Below are 22,675 nucleotides of genomic sequence, written 5' to 3' on the forward strand. Positions count from 1 at the left end.
GTTGTAATTCGATATGCCTCTTGAGTGTCAATGGTCTTGATGTCCAGCCCTCAGTTGGAATAGTTCTTAAGTGAATTAGGTTAAGTCTGAGTCCTGGGTCTCAGTTGAAAAGCCAGGTGGCGTAGTCGGCTGTTAATTTGTAATTGTGTGGTTGGCTTTATATCTGCCACTTCAAGAAAAATAATTTTATTTGCGCTTTGTGACATCTGTCCTTTTGACACTTACAAAACAGGTCTCAGAAGACTTCTCCGTGGTCTGTTCTGCTCAAGTCTATAAATCAGAGTCTTCAGGAAGGCGAGCTTCTTAGTTATTATTAAGCATAGTTTTATTGTATATAGGTTAAATGCGTTACAAACAAAATACTAATATAATAAAACAGAAATAAAAACATAGGTATATAATTTGCAAGCTCGGTTGTCTAGAGGCATCTCTGGCAAGGCCGCCGGCACCGGAGAAGCTGTCACGCAGAACCAGCATCTGATTCTCTTCATCGTACTTCAGTCCTTTATAGACAGCAGGTGGATTCCTATTGACTCATCATGATGGTCTGCAGATTCCCTCAGAAGATTCCTATATAAAGTCCTCTGTTTTCTCATTTTTCTCCTCCGAGACTTTCTTCTTAGATGCCTCCTTCGCTGCGTCCGCAACACATCAATCAACGCTTACATTCCTTTCCTTAAAACTCTTGCTAATACAGGTTTCACTCCTAGCTATATTCCTATTGATGATACAAGCTACAGAATAACATTTTCTTAATAAAACGAATACAGTAATATGTGTGGTGTCTGTTTCTTAATAAACCACTTTCTCAATAAAACAAATACAATAAACTTTCTACTTTCTCAATAAAATGAATACAATAATATGTTTGGTGTCTTTCTTAATAAACTACTTTCTCAATAAAACGAATTCAATAATGTTCAATGAAAAGGTATTACAGAAAAAAGGCAAAATTGCTTATTTTCCTCAACTACATATATATAGTTTTGCTTGACCTCAGGAAGAGAGTTGTTCTGACAGTCTCTCCAGCTCTTGAATCTCTCTGGAGACATCTACAGAAAACACATTACACAATACATCATACTTTAGATAAACTTATGAACTTGATTTAAATAAACCAGCAATTCAAAATAATTAGTCATTACTTCATGTAAGATAATTTACTAAAATTATTTTAACTCATAAAAATGATGAAATCAGTGTCTTACTCAACCAGCTGATTTTTCCGGCATGTGAAAACGAGACTTCCACTGAAGGTTTTAGCTCAGATTCGAGGGTTTTCATGATATGCAGCTGTGTGTGTAACATAGTCTGTTAAAAGACTTCCTGATCGCAAAATATTATTTAAATATTATATAAAACTTTTCAGTCAGTATTTATGACATTCATTATTGATGAGTGTGTGAACAAATTACCTTCAAGGTTTTTAACATATCAGTCACTTTCACTTTCGCTTCATTGAACATTTGATTTTTTAACTGCTCAATTGTCTCTGTTATGATTTTCTCCATCCTCTGCATGACTCCTTCTCCTCTCTGCTGTGCAGCTTCTGTAATAACCAACATTTAAAATTCATTCATCATATTTCTATAGAGAAGCGTCATGACACTAAAATGAAACACCTACACCAAACATGTACTGTAATACAGTGCCCTCCACTAATATTAGCCCTTGGTAAAAATGTCTTTATTGTTTAAACTTTTGCTCAAAATATTAACAAAAAAACTTAGCTCTCATTGAAAACATTTGCAAACACAGCACAGTTTTATTATATACTTCGAATCTTAAAACTAGCAGATGGACAATACCAAAAATAACTGAATAGTGTGTGTTTATGTATATTTTATTGGTGTCTTACTTGTGTAGCCAGGTGTCATTTTCTTTTGAATGGTTGTTTGAATTGATGAGTAGATTTCCTTCTTTTTCTCAACTATGTATCTGCTGAGTAATGCCTTCACTTTGTATTCCTATTCAGACGTGTTGATCAGATAAACAAAGAACATGTAAGAATGTTTGAACAATGTTGCAAATGTACATTCAACATGCAGGTAATAGGTTTAGGGGTTTAGACTTTTTTGGACTCTGTTGTGACCTTTTTAAAAAAAAATGTAAAAATGATGTAGGTTTGTCATTTACAGGCAATTGTTGTTACGTGTTGTAAACTGTCATCTGGTTCTGCTTAAGCTTTTTCTTCACAGAAGTGATAAAACATTTTAAATTATTAATTCACATCCAATTTACATGGCTATCCTTGGATGTATAGCAGCATAAATTGGATGCAAAATATTAAGTGTCAGGGTCCTGATCACCCTGTCAGGGTTTATTCTGATAGTAATGCAGTATCTTTTTACTACAGAAGCCTTTCTTAGTGCATCTCTCCTATTTTAAACAATTCTTGCATGCTGTGTCCTATTTTATCACACAACATTTTCTAGGATTGGTCTTAAATGTTTTGTTTTATAATTAAGCTTTGGTCACTTGAATGTTTAGTATCATTGTGCATTGAAAACACAAGGAAGACACAGACACACTGACAGCTGAACTCACCCGTGTTTTGATGAAGTTCTCAATGTGTTTTTGCCATAATGATCTTGGGGAGTCACTCTGGATGACGCTGAACTTATCAAGATGTTCTTGCAGTGATTTCCCTGTCTTGACATTTTCATCAACACTGGAACCAAGAAAATATGGCAAAAGTAAAATTTGCCTGAAAGCAATTCATATGTCTAAATCTAGTCATCCAGGTCTTTTTAAAAGGCTTTCTGCATTAGTCTCATTCAGCCCATTATCTCAACCAGATTCTGTTATATATGCAACAGAATAGAATTTTGTCAAAATCTAGTTCACAATTTTATTCTTCATTACATTACTATATTTGTAAATATGTACACTCCTTGAAAAAAAAAAGGGGGCCAAGCCAAAAATGGAAATGAAGAATTAAGCCAATGCACTCTTGAAACCATATGTGCCACCACTTGCTTGTTACCTTTTGCTGCAGTAAACTGTTTGGGAAGACATTGGAAGCAGAGATGTAGTCAAATATACTGTAAAGATGCTTTATATAAAATTCAAACAAAGACATGTCTGTGTGTATAACATTTTCCAAAAATATCTTCTAGGACCTTTTTTCTCTGAATATTAGTCATTTAGAAACTGATGCCACACCAGATGCAGCCTACTAAAGACCTGATAACAAGCTCATAAACGTATACAGTACAGATAGAGCAGGAGAAATCTGCAAAGTAAATGTATCTGTATCTGCTCTAAAAGAAGCACAACTGAAAAGAATGATGAGCTCCTGCCAAGTAGCTTGAAAACAAGTCCATCAGGCTCATATTCAGATTTGAATTTTAGAGAGTATTTGGTGTCATATTAAACTTCAACTAACTGGGAGATATTTTTCAATTACTCATGAACTTTTTGATTCCATCAACATTGAGTAGAACAACACTGACTCTTCTTTGTCTAAAAAGATGTCTGCAAGTTTACTCACAAGGCTTAAACATGTAAAGACAAAGGCTATCCCATACTAATACTAGTTACTTTAGTTGCTAAAAGCTAAATAAAAAACTTTATATTTTGCCATTTTGGGCTTGTCTCAGTAAATAATTCTACTGTATGACTGAACTAGATATCAGCATTGGTAAATCGCTTTGATAACATTTCTGAACTGAGGGGAGCCTGCATATGGGATTAAAGTGTAAAACTTACGGAAATATTAATTCAAACTCCTCATCGAGGTTGTCATACATGTGCTTGCTCAAACATGTGTTTAAATCTAAAGGTGCGTCCCAGTCTTTTGGCCAGTAATATCCTTTTCTCTTACACATCGCTTGATAAATTTTATGAAAACCTCTGTTATCTTTTGGTCGAACCTGAAATCAAAAAAACAAACTGCTGTCAGGAAAATATTGAATATGCAACTTTCACAACAACTGAAAAACACTTACAGATTTGATCATGTCTTGTGTGGTCTTAACACATGAGCTCACTGATTCTTCTACTCCAGCTGAGAGACAATCTTCCAGAACCTTATAACACGAGTCAAACTGACACCCCAACTCTTTCAGTGCCTTATGTAGGTTTATCTCCAGATCCCTGTGGACTTTGGCTTTTGTCTTATTAAAACACAAAAATATAATAGCAGTGAATTAGAGAAAGAAAGAAAGAACGTTTGCATTTAAAACATCAGCAATTCTCACTCATACCATTTTTTCATCTGCATCCAGTTGGACACTTTGGATCAGAGACAAAACCCCTTTTGCTTCATTGACATAATCTCTGGTCAGTTTTCTGTTGATGTTCTTATTAAGATTCTTCAGAACATCCCTCAGTTTTGGAATCTCTACAGACCATTTTCAAATATATTCAATTATTTCATTATTAAACCAATTTCCAAGTAATGACAAAACAAAGGTTTATTTTTCCTCAGACAATACCGGTTTCTGTAGCTTCCAGAACAGGATTTTCTGGATCCAGGAACGCTTCAGAACTTACAGTAAAAACATCAGTGATGAATCTCTCTTTTGAATCCTAAATAACAATATTAATCAATCAGTCTGATTAATTCATTCATTTCTCAAAATTATAAACACATGTCTAGAAAATAAAACTAATCAAATTTGTACAAACCTTAAACTTCTATGACACCAAACACACATTCAAAAACATTATATTGAGATCCATCAAAATTTGAATGACACAAAACCACAAAATTTTTTGTAGTTATTTGATCTTGTTTTCCAGTAAAAATAAACTGTATACGTTTACATTCCCCTTTACACACACACACACACACACACACACACATACATATATATATATATATATATATATATATATACATACATACATACAGGTGCTGGTCATATAATTAGAATAGAATCAAAAAGTTGATTTATTTCACTAATTCCATTCAAAAAGTGAAACTTGTATATTATATTCATTCATTACACACAGACTGATATATTTCAAATGTTTATTTCTTTTAATTTTGATGATTAGAGCTTACAGCTCATGAAAGTAAAAAATCAGTATCTCAAAATATTAGAATATTTACATTTGAGTTTGAATAAATGACCATCCCTGCAGTATAAATTCTGGGTATCTCTTGTTCTTTGAAACCACAATAATGGAGAAGACTGCTGACTTGGCAATGATCCAGAAGACGAACATCGACATCCTCCACAAAGAGGGTAAGTCACAGAAGGTCATTACTGAAAGGTGTGGCTGTTTACAGAGTGCTGTATCAAAGCATATTAAATGCAAAGTTGACTGGAAGGAAGAATTTGGGTAGGAAAAGGTGCACAAGCAACAGGGATGACTGCATGCTTGAGAATACTGTCAAGCAAAGCTGATTCAAACACTTGTGAGAGCTTCACAAGGAGAGAACTGAAGCTGGAGTCAGTGCATCAAGAGTCACCACGCTCAGACGTCTTCAGGAAAAGGGCTACCAAGCCACTTCTGAACCAGAGACAACGTCAGAAGCATCTTACCTGGGCTGTGGAGAAAAAGAACTGACTGTTGCTCAGTGGTCCAAAGTCCTCTTTTCAGATGAAAGTAAATTTTGCATTTAATTTGGAAATCAAGGTCCCAGAGTCTGGAGGAAGAGTGGAGAGGCACAGAATCCATGTCAGTGATGATTTGGGCTGCCATGTCATCTGCTGGTGTTGGTCCACTGTGTTTTCTGAAGTCCACAGTCAACGCAGCCGTATACCAGGAAATTTTAGAGCACTTCATGCTTCCTGCTGCTGACCAACTTTATGGAGATGCAGATTTCATTTTCCAGCAGGACTTGGCACCTGCACACAGTGCCAAAGCAACCAGTATCTGGTTTAAGGACCATGGTATCCCTGTTCTTAATTGGCCAGCAAACTCGTCTGACCTGAACCCCATAGAAAATCTATGGGGTATTGTGAAGAGGAAGATGAGAGACACCAGACCCAACAATGCAGATGAGCTGAAGGCCACTATCAGAGCAACCTGGGCTCTCATAACACCTGAGCAGTGCCACAGACTGATCGACTCCATGCCACGCCGCATTGCTGCAGTAATTCAGGCAAAAGGAGCCCCAACTAAGTATTGAGTGCTGTACATGCTCATACTTTTCAGTTGGCCAAGATTTCTAAAAATCCTTTCTTTGTATTGGTCTTAAGTAATATTCTAATTTTCTGAGATACTGAATTTGGGATTTTCCTTAGTTGTCAGTTATAATCATCAAAATTAAAAGAAATAAACATTTGAAATATATCGGTCTGTGTGTAATGAATGAATATAATATACAAGTTTCACTTTTTGAATGGAATTAGTGAAATAAATCTACTTTTTGATGATATTCTAATTATATGACCAGCACCTGTATATATATAGTACACTGTAAAAAAAAAAAAAAGTTGAGCAAACTTAAAAGTTCAAGGCAACCAGCTTCAGCAGATTTTTTAATTTTCTCAACTTGTTTTAAGTTTATACAACAAAAAGTTGAGGAAACTCAAATCTGCTGAAGCTGGTTGCCTTACACTTTTAAGTGTACATGTATTTTGAAGATGCTTTTACTGGAAAACAAGGTGATGTTTAGCGTTAACATATTCTGGGGTTTAAGTCTTTGACTGCTCTGACCCGTCTCTCACTAGTCCCGTTGATTTTCTTAGATATCAAAAATTCAATTGTATATAATAAAAATTTATAAAAATAATAATACCCTGTTTCCAGCATTTTTTAATTTTCTTTTCACTGCTTCCTTTGCACGGTTGTTTCTATGAAGTATGCATTTTGTTTTCAGATCCTGAAAAACAATCAACACAAGAGATATTGTTGAAGTTAGTCAAATGAAGGTGATATTTGATTCAGGATAAAACAATTAAAAAGAACATCACTTTCATGCGAGTCATCACATTACTAGTGATACAAAACATGAAACATATAATGCATTTTTCAGCCTTTTCTTTTGTGAATTAAAAAAAAAAAGATCAAGTTTTAGTAAAAAATAGAATGTTCTTGATTAAAATGCATTTCTCAAGGGCAGCCAAATGTTACGTCATAAGACAACAGTCAGAAGAAAGTCAAACTTTCAGACATTGAAGTCTTAATGACGTTGAATAGCACAGCATTCAACTGAATAATGCAGAAAAATATAGCAAACCTTTGGTCCAGTCATTTGTTCATCAAGTTGTTCATTTCTAAAGAAAAACACAATGAAAATGACAGAGCAAAACAAGTCATTGTTATGAAATTATATTTGTCCATTAATTCAATTATTTATTTTTAACCATGTTTACGTTAATGTTGCAAAAGATGTAATTTAATGACAAAAAAAGTATTTTTCTAACTCAAGATATTCCTTTGGATTAATTTGATCAGTCTTGGTACAGATGAAGTTTATGTGTTTGCACTCTCCTCCTCCTCCCAAGTCTTGAATGCAGTGCTCTAATATCTCCCAGGGGTCTTTGTCTGAGACTGCTCGGTTGATGTCACTTACAATCCACACAGATGAACAGTGTTTTAGTTTCTAAGTGAGAGCAAATACAAAAGCAGAGTAAAGTATAAGATGATATACCTGTGGTTTTGTAATATATTTGATGCTTAACACACATTTACGAGTACTTAATAGAGAAGTGTTTACAGATCTCCAGAGGCCATCTCTGATCTTGTTGCAGTCTCCAGTACCAGGAATATCAACAAAGACAATGTTCTCCAGGAGTTCACGACAGTTAGGAGTCTTGATTGTTACAGTCTTCACAAGCGGCCAGTACCACCACCAGGATTTAACTCATTGTTTTTTATGTATTGAGCAACTTCACGGGTAATATCAGACAACTTTTGGGGAAAAAAGGATTTTTAAAAATCTGATTTTAAAAAGCTGACTTTCAGCAACATTCAGAATACATCTGCAATTTACAATTAGATCATTCTTATCTAATTTAACTATAACAAAAACACCATGTAACTTACATTCTGTTTTGAGATTGTCATCTTCCCAGTGGACAAAACATTGTTAATTTCAATATATTTGTCCTCTTTCTTGAGCTCTTTTAAAGTTTTCTTCCCTGCATCAGCTCCATACAGTGCAATGATCTGTTCTTCAATACTTTCTGTTATAAGGTTGTCCCTATCCTTGTTTTTTTCTGATGAAACAATCTCATTTTCCCATTCCTGCAAAATAACACAGCATACCATATAGCACATAACATGCAGATTCTGCAAGGGGTATGTAAACTTATGAGCAGAACAGTACATCCTTTAAGTATGTTTTGTTAAATCTTATTTAATCTTATTAAAATGAAAATCATGGTATATATATTTTTGAGCAAACCTCTTTAGAAATGAATTCAATCTCTGCTGTGTAGTTGGAGTCGCTCAGATTTGCTTCCACCTGTGTAATCACAGATGTGCATGCAGACGTACAACTGGAAGGCAGTAAATATTTTTCTCCTAGGATTGCATTTATTAGAGAGCTCTTTCCTACTCCTGTTCTTCCAAACATCCCTATGGTTGCCTTCTTTATGCTGTCTTTATCAGTTTTATTTAGCTTTGAAACAGCGTCTCTGTGTATAAAGAAATGAATGGATGTCATTGACACTGTTTTCAAAATGAAATGCAAGTGAAATGTAAAATCATTTTAAACGCTTACACAATGTCGGTTTTTAATGCATTTACTGTGTGGTCTGTGTTCTTTATGGCCTGAATTTGGACCATAACTCCTTCAATGATCTGCTTTGCTTTGTTTCTTATCTCCAAATCTGTGTTCCGTGAAAAGAAAAAAAGAAAATATAACAGGAATTATTAACGTCTATCCCTGCTACTTACACTGTCAGAAAAAAAATAGGCAAAATTTGTACCTTTAAGGGTACAATCACTTGTCACTCGGGCAATATCCTTAAAAAGATATCTTTGTATCTTTTTTGCCCCTAAGAGTTGGTATATTAGAGTTGCAATATGTACCTTAAAGTACTACTTTGAACCTTTTGGGGGGTAAATAAGGAACAGAAGATGTTCTTCTAAGGGTACTGCCCCAGTGACAAGGTAAAGGTACACATTTTGCTAATTTTTTTGTACCATCTTACTAGCATCTGCAGTCAACACATGCATCCTACTTTAAACATAACTATAAACATAAGTGTACATGCATGTTACAGAAAAAAAAGGGGATCAGGAAAATATCCACTGATGGTGGTCAGCTGTTTTCCACGGATCACACTTCTGTGTGATGCATATTGTAACTACTATGAATATGAATTTGAAAAAGCAAAAGTGTGTTATATATTGACAGCACTAATATATATATATATATATATATATATATTAGTGCTGTCAATCGATTAAAATTCGCAATTAGTCATGGACTGTGATTTAATCATGATTAATCACAAATTTGAAATACTAGGATTTACCTGTAAATGTGTTGAAATAAAGAAATGCATGACAAACTAGTTTAAGGAAACAGAAGCTTTCACACTTCCGCAGGTATGAGACATAATCCTTATTATTCTTTTATCATTATTCTTTGGTTTTTATTCAGCCATTATCAGCCTTTATACCGGCAATAAAACGCTATAGCGATGTAAAAGGTTATAAATAGCATATTTTTAACAACAGTAAACGACCAAATTCCACATGTGATCGCAAAAGGAAGTTATTACAAACACTCGATGGTGGTTTGAAATGAGTTCTGAGTAAAAGTGTACTATTCATCTCATAAATTGTCTTATGTAGCATGATGCTAATGCAGCTGCAGAACAGGTCCAATTCTTCTTCATAATGCATTTTGTCATAATACTTCACGTAAGGTCGCAAGAAAATGTTTTGTTGTGTTTATTTAGAAATACTTTTGATAATAGTTGGGTAAATGTATACTGGGATTGAAGCGATGTGGCTTGGTAAACGTTTTATTGCCAGTATAAAGGCTGATAATGGCTGAATAAAAACAAAAGAATAATGATAAAAGAATAATAAGGATTATGTCTCATACCTGGCGGAAGTGTGAAAGCTTCTGTTTCCTTAAACTAGTTTCATGCATTTCTTTTTCAACACATTTACAGGTAAATCCTAGTATTTTAAATTTGCGATTGATCAGTCCATGACTGTGAATAACACGATTCAATTTTTTTAATCGATTGACAGCACTAATATATATATCACATACAAGAAAATCACATACAAATATCCTATCGTAATCGTGTGTTTATTATCTTATATAATCTATAGTGGCTGTTTATTTCTGCTGTGTAAAAGCCTTAACATGTGCTCTGCTGAAACTCACGTTGTTTGTGATGTTACCGCCTCTCTGTTCTTAAGTTGCCAGGTATACATCTCAAGTATAATACACATCTATTTTAATTTTTATTTGTCTATATACACTTTGGGCGGCCGCGGTACATTATAAAAGTAGCCCCAAAAACCGCAACCCACAGCTCTGTAATTTTTCCCGCGACTGTATTTTCAAAATAGCCCACTTGTGCCGTTACCCTGGCAACACTGGTGCTGTACCCTCATCACACAATGATAGATAACCTTCCGCCCTGCGATGACGAGAAGAAGTTGGGGTCAAACCTTATCAAATGATTAATCTTAACGCATTAACATTTTTTGATTAAATCGCATGCTGACACCCCTAATATATATATATATATATATATATATATATATAAAACAGTGACATTTACCCTGGAGCAACATAGGGTTATGTGCCTAAATGGTACAATGGTGAAAAACTAAACTAAAGAACTATGAACTTAAAACATAATTTAGATTTTTTATTTTATTTTTTTTATTTTAAAGGTGTGGAAAAATGCTTGTTATAAAAGGCACTTGTTAATCTTGAATGAACTTAATGCCATTTCCCATAGTTTGAACAATGTATTTTTACTCTATGTATTTTTGTACAATCAGTGTCAGAATTGACTTGCCTGTAGTCATCAGTGACTGTGCAGTGATATCTGGAGACTCATCACGTTTTCTTTTAATACCTGTTAGAGAATTCATAATAATCAACAATTTCCTGAATGACAAACTTTACTGAGAGCTAGCAAACATTTATAATAATGAGATTTCATACCATGACTAATTACTGTAGTTTGGGTGGGAAAGCCTAAAAGGAAAAAAAAACATTTCACATTAAAGACTTTTATAATTTTTTAATCATTCTTTAGTCTTCTTTAATTATTTTTAATAATTTCTCCAGTAGATGATGTCCAGACACTAGATGCAGCATTATGAAGATTATACAAATGATGTTCAAGACTGCAAATATGCAGAAATTCAGATTGAAGAACCACTTTATATGGGTTCCGTTTTAGTTTGCAGGACAGTCTGATAACAATTAAGTTTAGAGGAGGGTTTTTTAGAGTTTAGAGGCAAACATATACCGCACACACTCCTAAATATGCAGCTTACACATTTTCATTAAGGACTGTACATGCTAGTATATCAGTGGCTTCTAAAAGCAACAAAACTATTACTTGAATGTCTAAACATTTCTTCTGTTTAGACCTGAGATGAGAGACTCTGAAACGTCTGTTATTTGACTTTAGCTAGAAGAATTGCGCCAACAAAGGACATACAAACTTTAAGCACCTCAGAAAACAATATGGGACTTACAGACATCGAAAAAAAACTTTTAAAGTTTGATTAAAATCCCCCATGTTATAAACTGTCTATTAATTTTTTTAAATTTAATATAGCTAAATTGATATAAGACTTGTAAAACTTTAAGATATTTTCATTGATGCTATATGTTCACTGTGACGAGAGGGGCGGGGCCGAGGGCCGTGGGAACGGAGCGAGTGGAGTTAATGATGATGAGCGACACCTGCGCCACTCACTGGTCTCGAGTCCCACGGAGGAGCTCCGGAAGGAGAAAAGGAGGAGTGACGACAGTGCAAGACGAGAGAGGACCAGGCCTGGACTTTACTTTTGTGTTTATTTATTTTATTAAACTTGTTTAAATTTTCGCCGGTTCCCGCCTCCTTCTCCCTGAATCTACAAACTGTGTTACATTGGTGCCGAACCCCGGGAAGGAGGAGGTGGGAACCGGCGAACATTTACACAAGTTTAATAAAATAAATCCCCTCACGGACGACTGCCGCACACAAAACACAAAATAAAGTCCAGGCCTGGTCCTCTCTCCTCTTGCACTGTCGTCACTCCTCCTTTTATCCTTCCGGAGCTCCTCCGTGGGACTCGAGACCGGTGAGTGGCGCTCATCATCATTAACTCCACCGGCCTCGCTCCGTTCCCACGGCCCTCGGCCCCGCCCCACTCATCACATTCACGCTGTATTGCTAGAGGAGGTTAGGCGTCCAACAGCCAAGCTTGGTTTTTTGCAATGATCTCTCCACCTTTTGCTTCTTGCCATAGTCGCCTTGGCCCTTCTCACAGACAAATATACAGTGGGGCAAAAAAGTATTTAGTCAGCCACCAATTGTGCAAGTTCTCCCACTTAAAAAGATGAGAGAGGCCTGTAATTTTCATCATAGGTATACCTCAACTATACCTCAACTATGAGAGACAAAATCAGAAAACAAAATCCAGAAAATCACATTGTAGGATTTTTAAAGAATTAATTGATAAATTCCTCGGTAAAATAAGTATTTGGTCACCTACAAACAAACAAGATTTCTGGCTCTCACAGACCTGTAACTTCTTCTTTAAGAGGTTCCTCTGTCCTCCACTCGTTACCTGTATTAATGGCATCTGTTTGAACTCGTTATCAGTATAAAAGACACCTGTCCACAACCTCAAACAGTCCAACTCCAAACTCCACCATGGCCAAGACCAAAGAGCTGTCAAAGGACACCAGAAACAAAATTGTAGACCTGCACCAGGCTGGGAAGACTGAATCTGCAATAGGTAAGCAGCTTGGTGTGAAGAAATCAACTGTGGGAGCAATTATTAGAAAATGGAGGACATACAAGACCACTGATAATCTCCCTCGATCTGGGGCTCCACGCAAGATCTCACCCCGTGGGGTCAAAATGATCACAAGAACTGTGAGCAAAAATCCCAGAACCACACGAGGTGACCTAGTGAATGACCTGCAGAGAGCTGGGACCAAAGTAACAAAGACTACCATCAGTAACACACCGCGCCGCCAGGGACTCAAATCCTGCAGTGCCAGACGTGTCCCCCTGTTTAAGCCAGTACATGTCCGGGCCCGTCTGAAGTTTGCTAGAGAGCATTGGGATGATCCAGAAGAGGATCGCAAGTTGAGTTTTTACTTTTTGGTAAAAACTCAACTTGTCTTGTTTGGAGGAGAAAGAATGCTGAGTTGCATCCAAAGAACACCATACCTACTGTGAAGCATGGGGGTGGAAACATCATGCTTTGGGGCTGTTTTTCTGCAAAGGGACCAGGACGACTGATCCGTGTAAACAAAAGAATGAATGGGGCCATGTATCGTGAGATTTTGAGTGAAAACCTCCTTCCATCAGCAAGGGCATTGAAGATGAAACGTGGCTGGGTCTTTCAGCATGACAATGATCCCAAACACACCGCCTGGCAACGAAGGAGTGGCTTCAGAAGAAGCATTTCAAGGTCCTGGAGTGGCCTAGCCAGTCTCCAGATCTCAACCCCATCGAAAATCTTGAAAGTCTGTGTTGCCCAGCGACAGCCCCAAAACATTACTGCTCTAGAGGAGATCTGCATGGAGGAATGGGCCAAAATACCACCAACAGTGTGTGAAAACCTTGTGAAGACTTACAGAAAACGTTTGACCTCTGTCATTGCCAACAAAGGGTATATAACAAAGTATTGAGATGAAATTTTGTTATTGACCAAATACTTATTTTCCACCATAGTTTGCAAATAAATTCTTTAAAAATCCTACAATGTGATTTTCTGGATTTTTTTTTTCTCATTTTGTCTCTCATAGTTGAGGTATACCTATGATGAAAATTACAGGCCTCTCTCATCTTTTTAAGTGGGAGAACTTGCACAATTGGTGGCTGACTAAATACTTTTTTGCCCCACTGTATTAGGGCATAATTTTATCAAATGTTGCTTTAAATGGAACCACTCAGTGAGAAGCTTGTAAAATTTAAAATAAAAGACATTAGTGCTGCAATATGTTTCTATAAAGCTGCTTTGAAACAATGCGCATTATAAAAAGAACTATATAAATGAATCTGACCTGACTTGATTCCCAATAACATTCAGACTAGAAGATCTGTTCTCTGGTACTCAAATCTGTACTCAATTCTTTGTTCTAGTCAGAGCTCAAAAGACATTAATATAAAATTTTACCACCAGTGGACATTCCTGACCGCAGTGGAGAGTTTTGTCTTTCAAGAGATCCAAAAGATGTGGAGGGTCTAAACAAAACAACAACAACAAACTTGAAAATAAGTTATATATTATTAAATCTATAGTATGTATTTACTGATGTTCTCAAAAGTTTCAATAGATCTACTGTCCCAAATAAAGAAACCTGGTTCACACATAATTGTGCTGTATATAAAATTTATTAGGGTTCAAGCACCGAAGGTGCCGGAACCCGATTTTTTTCATAGTGATTTTCGTAGTGATTCCAAAACCGTAAGTCGTAGAAACACCAAATTTGGCAGCAAGGTCCCAAGTCTCGCCCGCTACTCAGGTACATACACCCCCCCCAAACAGACCATATGTGGTGCTATAATAAGTAATTTTAAGTTTTTGCTCATATCTACTTTAACCTACTATGTAGTTGCCTGTATTCACTGTTGTTTATTTCATGTGGTTTATGTGGCCGCTGAGCCAGACTATGACTAAGCATGGATTTCACATACTGTCCACTACTGTACTACTGCTGTCCTGCAGATTTGATGATGGTGATGTGTCTGTTAGATGTGCGTGTGTGTGGTGTGGCCGCCGTACTAATGCTGTTCTTATCGTTATGTTCTTAACACTGCTTATGATGACATACAGCAGGGGTGCCCAAGCTCGGTCCTGGAGGGTCGGTGTCCTGCAGAGTTTAGCTCCAACCCCGATTAGACACACCTAACCCAGCTAATCAAGCTCTTACAAGGCATGCTTGAAACTTCCTGGCAGGTGTGTTGAGGCAAGTTGGAACTAAACTCTGCAGGACACCAGGCCTCCAGGACCGAGTTTGGCACCCCTGACATACAGGCTCATGCTCTGATTAAACGGTGGAGCATTCAAGCAGGTGTGTTGGCCTATCTTGATAACAGATGCATTTTAGGCTAGGCCCAACTGATTTTCTCTGGGCTCACCCACATTGTGATTCCTGGCTACGCTAGTGGTATCCTCTACACGACGCATTTCCCAGCGGCACCTTGATATCAATTTGTTGTCAAATATTAGTTTCCTTTCAGTTGGTCACGTTTGACATCACGTCGGAATGTACCGACGAATTGGGATCTCGCCTGACTGTGCGTTCACACCAGACGCGACTTGTGCGAATAAATCGCGCTATTCGCGCGTAGTTAGACGGTTGAACATTTTGAGTTTACTTGCTTCATTCACGCGTGAAATTCACTTCACAACAGATGCGAATTCGCGTCAAGGAGGGGCTTCTGCCAGGCGGCTCCAGTCTCATTACACAACACTGGTCCAATCACAAATAACTATTTTTTACTATACAATTGTGAGTGTATTTGCAATAGGATATAATTAGAATGAATGTACAAATGTTTGCCGTAAGTAGCCTATTCTAATCTTAACATAGAAATAATATTTTTATGTAACAAATAGGCTATAAATTATTGTGCACAAAGTAACACACCAAACAAGATACTTTTTATTCCTGTTTCTATAAAAGCACGAAGATGTATCGTACAGCTCCGGGTGTCCACATACAGCGACGATGATTTTGTCCTCCATTGTTGTTTCGGATTTCTGCCTCCCTCGCTACGCCGTAATCACGTCACTACTAGAGCAAGCTCCTGATTGGTTAACGCGGTGCGAATTTTCGCCAAAGTTCAGATTTTTCAATGCGAATCACGCGTTAAGCACGTCAAACGCCCGAAACGCTCAATTCGCGCCGCAAGATGTCTATTCGCGTCTTTGCATTGACTTAACATGTAAATCACTCGCGCTTAAAGCTTCATTCGCGTCTGGTGTGAACACACCTTGAGAGCTCCATCATCTTGATATGCATCTCACACTCCGCAATACTTCAATAAAAAGACACTTAAATAGGCCTACTCGTATTACGTTTGAAAAGAGACATGGCCAGTGTAACATAACTGTACCCTCTACACGAGGCATTTCCCAGCGGGCACCTTGATATCAAAGTGACGTCAAATATTAGTCATAACAACATTTTAAATTCAGTTTGGACAGTAATATCTTCCAGTGGTAATTGGGTGAAAATAAGAAGTTAATCCCACACTGAAATTGGTTTAATGTATATGTAGGCCAATGTGTTTGACGTTCAATTTATATCAAATCAACATCATTTCAAGTTTTTGACATCAGTTGGATTTGCATATTTGACCTGTTTTTTGTTGTTGTCAATTTTGATGTCAATTTGATATCTTTTCAATATCAATTTCCCAATGGGCTGTGCTTGGACCCCGATGATCGCTGCTTGTGGCTATATGTTTACTTTAAAATTGTATGCAATGAATGTGATGTACATAATGAATTGTGATTATTATTACTACTATTATTAATACTATAACATGAAGACTAATTACTTACGGTTCAGTCTGCTGTCTGAGTACTTCTTCCCTCTCTTTAGCCTGCTCATAAGTGGCTATAACAAGACATGCAAATATTTTATATTATTTAAGTATTTTTGGTTGAAAAATAAGTCAGATTTATAAATTTACCTCATGGACCTCATGCCACTGAAAAAACAACAACAATATACTGTACATGACATATAAAGAGTCATTTAAATCTTTACCATGTTCTTCATGAAATATGATGTTCAGCATCTCCCATGGATTTTCTCCTCTAGCAGGTTCAAGTCTGTTCTTTACAGCGTCTGTGCACGTCTTAGGTGCCTTGAATGGAGGCCAGTAACATTGTGTCTTGTGTTCATTCAGCCAGTTTGTTGGTATCACAGTCAGCTCACTTGATTCTTGCAGGATAATGACTGCATACAAACTGTGTGTAACACAGAGTATTTCTTGAAACAGTGAGCATTTTATTATTAAAACAGAATATTAAAATTAAAATAATTATGAAGCAAACACTGATATTTTACTTTCGGCAAATGAGCCATAGCATAAATAATACTTGGCCATTGCTAATAGCTTTGGGTTATATATCTGCATGTTCGTACACCATGTTGTATTGTAGTTTTGTTCTTGTGCATTTGTAGTCCTGTTTCTGTGGCCCCACCCTAATTGCTTACACCTGTCAGGAACTATGTTCAAGTTCCCTCCATCGACCACCAGAGGTCTCACTCTGTCCCACTTGCCTAGACTGACTGCAGCTGCACCTGCTCTACCTAGTCTAATAGTCTCTAATGCCTCTGACAGTCTACCTATTTAAGCAAGGTTTCCACAGCCATTCATTGCAAAGTCTTAAGAAATTAATAAACATTTTAGACCAGAACTTGTCTCCCACATACTTCTCACACTGGGAACGTGTACCCAAAATTTTGATGCCTTGCATTACTCAGATTTCTGAAAGCACTTTACAATAAGGTTCCATTTGTGTAACTGAACTAATAATACAATACTTCTACAGCATTTATTTATCTTAGTTATTTTTAACATTTACTATTACATTTTAAAATCAAAAGTAGTATCTGTTAAAATTAGTTGATTTGAAGTAACAAGTACAAATGATGAACAATTGCGCTTGTATTAACTAACATTACAATGATATATTGTTCTTTAACGAATGAAACCCTACTGTTGTCACACTTCTAAGGCGAGGAGACACAGGAGTTAACTCAAAGTAAACAGTCTTTAATGATCCACCAAAGGGAATACAAACTGAAACAGGGAATGAAGTAAGACACCACACAGAACGAGGGATTACCGAGACCCACCTGAGACAAATGAAACCAAATATGGGCACAATGGAAAACGAGGGAGAAACTAGGACACGGAGAGCAAAACAACAAAAACACAGGACCATAACCCTGACAACTGCAAAGTGTTACCATAATTCTTTCAAAATACTTGACTGCTGCTATCAGAGACATTTGGAAAATGTATTACTAAGTACTACTTAGACACAGAAATCTATTTGGAATCTAAACACCGTGTACATATCTTTACTTATACATATGAATGTTGACCTTTCTTTCTATAAGGTATTTGTCCAGTAGATTAAATCTACTATTTTTTGGTCTCCAACAAAACACTGTATTTGCATTATCACACTGTGCCTTGTGATTTATGATACATGCTTACCCATCTTTCTGTGCTCTTACAAGTTCCTCTTGTTTCTTCACAGCCTCCTGATAGGTGTCTGCAGTAAAATATTGCAATATTTAGTTATATCATGAAACATGTAAGAGTTCTATGTATTTTTTTTTTTTAAATAGACAGTGTTACCATATTCTGCATGTAAGAGAGTGTTTAACATGTCCCATGGTTTTCCTGCTGTTGAAGGCTCGGTTCTGTCTTTCACAGCTTGCATGTACTTCTCTGCTGATCTGAACGGGGGCCAGTGACATTGTGTTTTGTCTGCGTTCAGCCAGTTTGATGCTGCCAGCATCACCTCATCTGAATCTTGCAAGGTTACAACAGCATACATGCTTGACCTAGTGGAAAATGTAAACAGTTCACACAAATTTCCATGTTTAAATACATTTCCACAATCAGTGGAGATTGAACATTGGACATGCTGATGACTAAATGCACAAATCAGTGCTGATATTAATTAATATAACACTAGTGAAACCTCACAGACTGCTCTACATACTGTACATTGATTAATCACATGAATTACATTTTGAATGCGGCTCTTTTAGGCCATTGTTCTTCTGCTCCATCCATCTGTCTATCCCAGTCTTCCATCTCAGACTCACTGTCCAGGATGGTTTCTTGTAAAGGTTCACCATTTCCTCTGGGTAATATCACAATGTCATATTCTTCATCAGTGCTGTTTCTCACTATAGCATGTACCTGATGTAGGTCCTCCGGAAGGACGCAGACTATCACACTTTGTTTGAAAACATAAAATGCATGCTTTTCTAAATTCTTAAATAGCTCCGAGGCAAAGCATTTTAGTGCTAAAGATATGAGGACTGGGGTCAAAGGGCAGCCCTGACAAGGGCTTCTAACAAGGCTTTTCACAGAAAGGAAGTCCTGAGACAAAGCTGGAAAAAGTTGGGAAGTTGAATGCCTTTCTAACTCTTTCTCAATACAGCACAGCACGGTCTGAGTGCTGAGGGCTTTGGAACTGATCAGGACAGGATTTGACTCTCTTGGTATCCGCCCCTCCGACTGAGACTCCAGGAAGTCTTCTAGGCGTCTTGCTAGAATAGTTGCGATGATGAGGTAGTCAACATTAAAGAAGTGTTGACTGTTGTCATGTGGACTTCTCACAGATTCATTAAACTGTTTCTCAGAGCAGTTTAAATTGCCACTGTAGATCCCATCATATAGCACCTTTATGTATGGAATTATATCTTGAATGTTGTCTTTGTAGAAGGAAACTGGAATGCCATCTGGTCTCGGTGTGTCTGACACCTGAAGAGAATGTACAGCTGAGACGATGTCAACCTCGCTGAGTACATGAGAGCTTTCCTGAACCAACGACAAATCGATCCCAAAATGACTTTTATCCCTGAGCAGCTGGGAGAGTGATTGTATCTGGAGATGTTCCTGTAAAGTGTCTGTGGAGACGTTGTTGATCTTCAAGGACAAAGGCTGATGGTCAGGTCTCTCTGAATCGCTGATGTCACAACTTCTGACACGCCACAAGCATTCTTCTGGAATGAAGAAGTAATCCAGTCTTGATGAAGTTCCTCCTCTGCAGAACGTGTAATCCTGCTTTACAGGGTTTTTTCTTCTCCAGATGTCGACAAGCTGAAGAGATTTCATCAAATTTTCCACACAGGGCAGCAGTTTGCTCTGAGTTCGGTTATTTGTCACTCTGTTGGTATAACATTTTTTGTCGATGAAGGGATTGAGAACAGTGTTGAAATCTCCACCGATCACCAGCAACCCTGTGGCCATTAACTGCAGGTACCTTGAAAGTTTATCTAGGGTTTTTGTGTCAGTTTGGTGGTTATAAATGCTAACAAGTGTGTACAACTGACTTTGCAGTTTACATTTCAACACAATATATCCTGCATAAGTATCTTTGTCTTCACTGATGTATTCAAAGTCTAATGTTTTCCTGACAAGTATAGCTGTCCCTCTTCGGGATGATGTGAACTTTGTGAAGAAAATATGCCACTCATCTTCACTGCATTCTAAAATATGATCATCTTCTTCCCCAATGTGTGTCTCTTGTAAGAAAACAACATTAGCATTATGTATTTCTCTAAATTTTTGATTTCTTTGTTCTTTAAGTCCATTAACATTCCAAGTGATGAAATGTATTGTCCCTGTAGCCATTGACAGATCATCTGACAGATTCATATTAGTTCCCTGTCAAAACAGAGAGCAAGGGAGGGTAGGACTGTTTTGAAAAAAACAACAACAACAAAACAAAACAAAACAAACAAAAAAAAAAACCTATACTGAGACTTTCACAATACACTGAATGTAATGAGAATATTGTGAATAATTCTCCTCCTTCTGTTGCCAGTATAAAAATAGCTTAAAATAATATACTTATATAGTATAGAGTAATATACTACTATTGTATTCTACTTATAGCAGACACAAACTTCAACTTTATCCAAAATTTCTAGATATGAAAAACATGTAGATGTCAAAAACGTGGTTTTGGATACACAATTAACAATAATAGACATAAACACTCCTATTTATTTACTTATTATTATTTTTTAAATAGAGTATTTAGATCTTAAATTCTTAAAACACAGCACTGTTAACTGTATTGACCTGGAAAATAATTTCAGAACAAAGACCAAAAATATGGAACAAAGGACCTGGAACTACGTCTAAAAACATAAAATATAAATATTATTTATAATTAGTTTTAAACTACCTTTTTAAAATTCTAAACACAAAACCTGTAAGCACAATTAATAATTTAAGAAAGAGTTACCTTAGAATAAAGTCTGTGGGAAAAGACTTGGCTGTTGATTCAGCTGCCGAGCTAAGAAGAGCTCTGTGAAAGTAGGAAGCCACACCAGTGTTTGACTGCAGGGGTGTGGCAACAGGTAGGTGGAGCAGGGAGCTGTTTCATAAAAGATGCTAAGAAAAGCAGGGATTAAAGTCCAAAAACCGACTTGAAATAACCAGTGATGTTACGTTCAACACGGACGTTCCGAAGCTTGTATCAAAAAACAACACATTTCATACTGAAGCGCTGTATCGGAGCTTGATTCGTTTTACCAAAAGCACGTGATCTATGACGTCTGAAGCTTCGTTCACCTGAAAACCATGTGACTGCTTCAGTATCTGGTTCAAGCAAAGCGAACCTCAGTGCTGTTTCCTTTACATTATAAGCATTGTTAGCATTGTTTTCTTTTTATCATAATTTATATATTAAATTAAGGTCAAATGAACTTTGCCCATGAAATAACAGTCTAATGACTGAGGCAGGGTTAACATAGACAGATCACAGATTTAATTCATGAGTTTATGTTTGATATATTTGAATTATTTTAGTGGCAGTACACCGACACAAATGAATGACTTTGACAATGGCCATTATTTTTATACAATAAATTAAAACAAAGAATCAGTTGTAGAACCAGATGTGAAGCAGCAGCTGTAATGGAACACGGCACTTTGGAAGGTGTTATTCATTTTTATGACCACAAGCATGAACCGTTTTAAAAAGCTTTGAGTAATGAACCTTTTTCCGATACAGTTGGGTTGAAAGCTTCACTGGTTCAGAATGCTTCACTTCGCCATCACTAGAAATAACCTAACAAATCAATCGGGACTAAAGCGGTTTCATAAATGACAATTCAAGTTCACGCAATCTCACTAATTCGATCCAGGTTCAGGGAGTCAGGATAATTTGATGTGCACGCTTATTCTTAATCAGCCCTTAATGTTGATCATGGATCAATCGATCTACCATGGCAAACTGCGAATATTTGTGCTGTTTAATGCATTTGAGACATTGTGTTTTCCTCAGTGACAAGAATTCTGAATAAAATATGCATTCTGCTAAAATATTTGTTGTTGGACATTAAATGTGACACATAGAATTTTAATCCTACTTATAAGTGTATTTCTATGATAGCAGTAACTAAAACAAATGTAAGCTGCCCAGGTGAAAAAGAAATATATTTAAATTGTGCTTTTTCAGACACACTTAATATATTTATACTATACTATACTAAGTGCATATTAAATGTATTATTTTGAAACAACTTTACGTATATTAAGTGTATTTCAAGATATGTTTAAGTTCAATTTTAATCTATTTGTAATATATTTAATATATTGAAACTGTGTTAAATTGGAACCACTAAGTATATTTAGTGCAATTTAAGTGTATTTATTAAAATACATTTAAAATGTACTTTTAATACTTCATGAACTACAGGTAGAATATATTTGAAGCATCGTTTTAATGTGCTTCAAGTACATTTCAATTGTATTTCAGCTCATTAGAAATGCATTAGCATTACACTACTAGTATATTATATTAATTAGTATTATATTTTTCAGTATATACACAC

The 22,675-nt window shown here is 36.5% G+C and overlaps 1 protein-coding gene across 1 annotated transcript; it reads right to left on the reverse strand.

The window, feature by feature from the left end:
- Positions 1-205: 205 nt before the first annotated feature.
- Positions 206-21,119, reverse strand: LOC131536403 (uncharacterized). The gene is given in 26 exon segments (XM_058769289.1): positions 206-1,052; positions 1,209-1,293; positions 1,416-1,549; positions 1,859-1,967; positions 2,548-2,671; positions 3,712-3,875; positions 3,951-4,118; positions 4,209-4,345; positions 4,440-4,533; positions 6,698-6,781; positions 7,139-7,175; positions 7,326-7,504; positions 7,619-7,752; positions 7,755-7,812; positions 7,948-8,148; positions 8,309-8,540; positions 8,627-8,735; positions 10,902-10,961; positions 11,051-11,083; positions 14,236-14,303; positions 16,633-16,687; positions 16,841-17,043; positions 18,306-18,363; positions 18,450-18,658; positions 18,847-20,495; positions 21,082-21,119. Coding segments are annotated over 25 exon segments (4,431 nt in total). The 5' UTR covers positions 20,487-20,495; positions 21,082-21,119; the 3' UTR covers positions 206-996.
- Between the last annotated feature and the right edge of the window lie 1,556 nt (positions 21,120-22,675).

The sequence above is a fragment of the Onychostoma macrolepis genome, chromosome 03, assembly GCF_012432095.1.
Source record: "Onychostoma macrolepis isolate SWU-2019 chromosome 03, ASM1243209v1, whole genome shotgun sequence".
Lineage (NCBI taxonomy): Eukaryota > Metazoa > Chordata > Actinopteri > Cypriniformes > Cyprinidae > Onychostoma > Onychostoma macrolepis.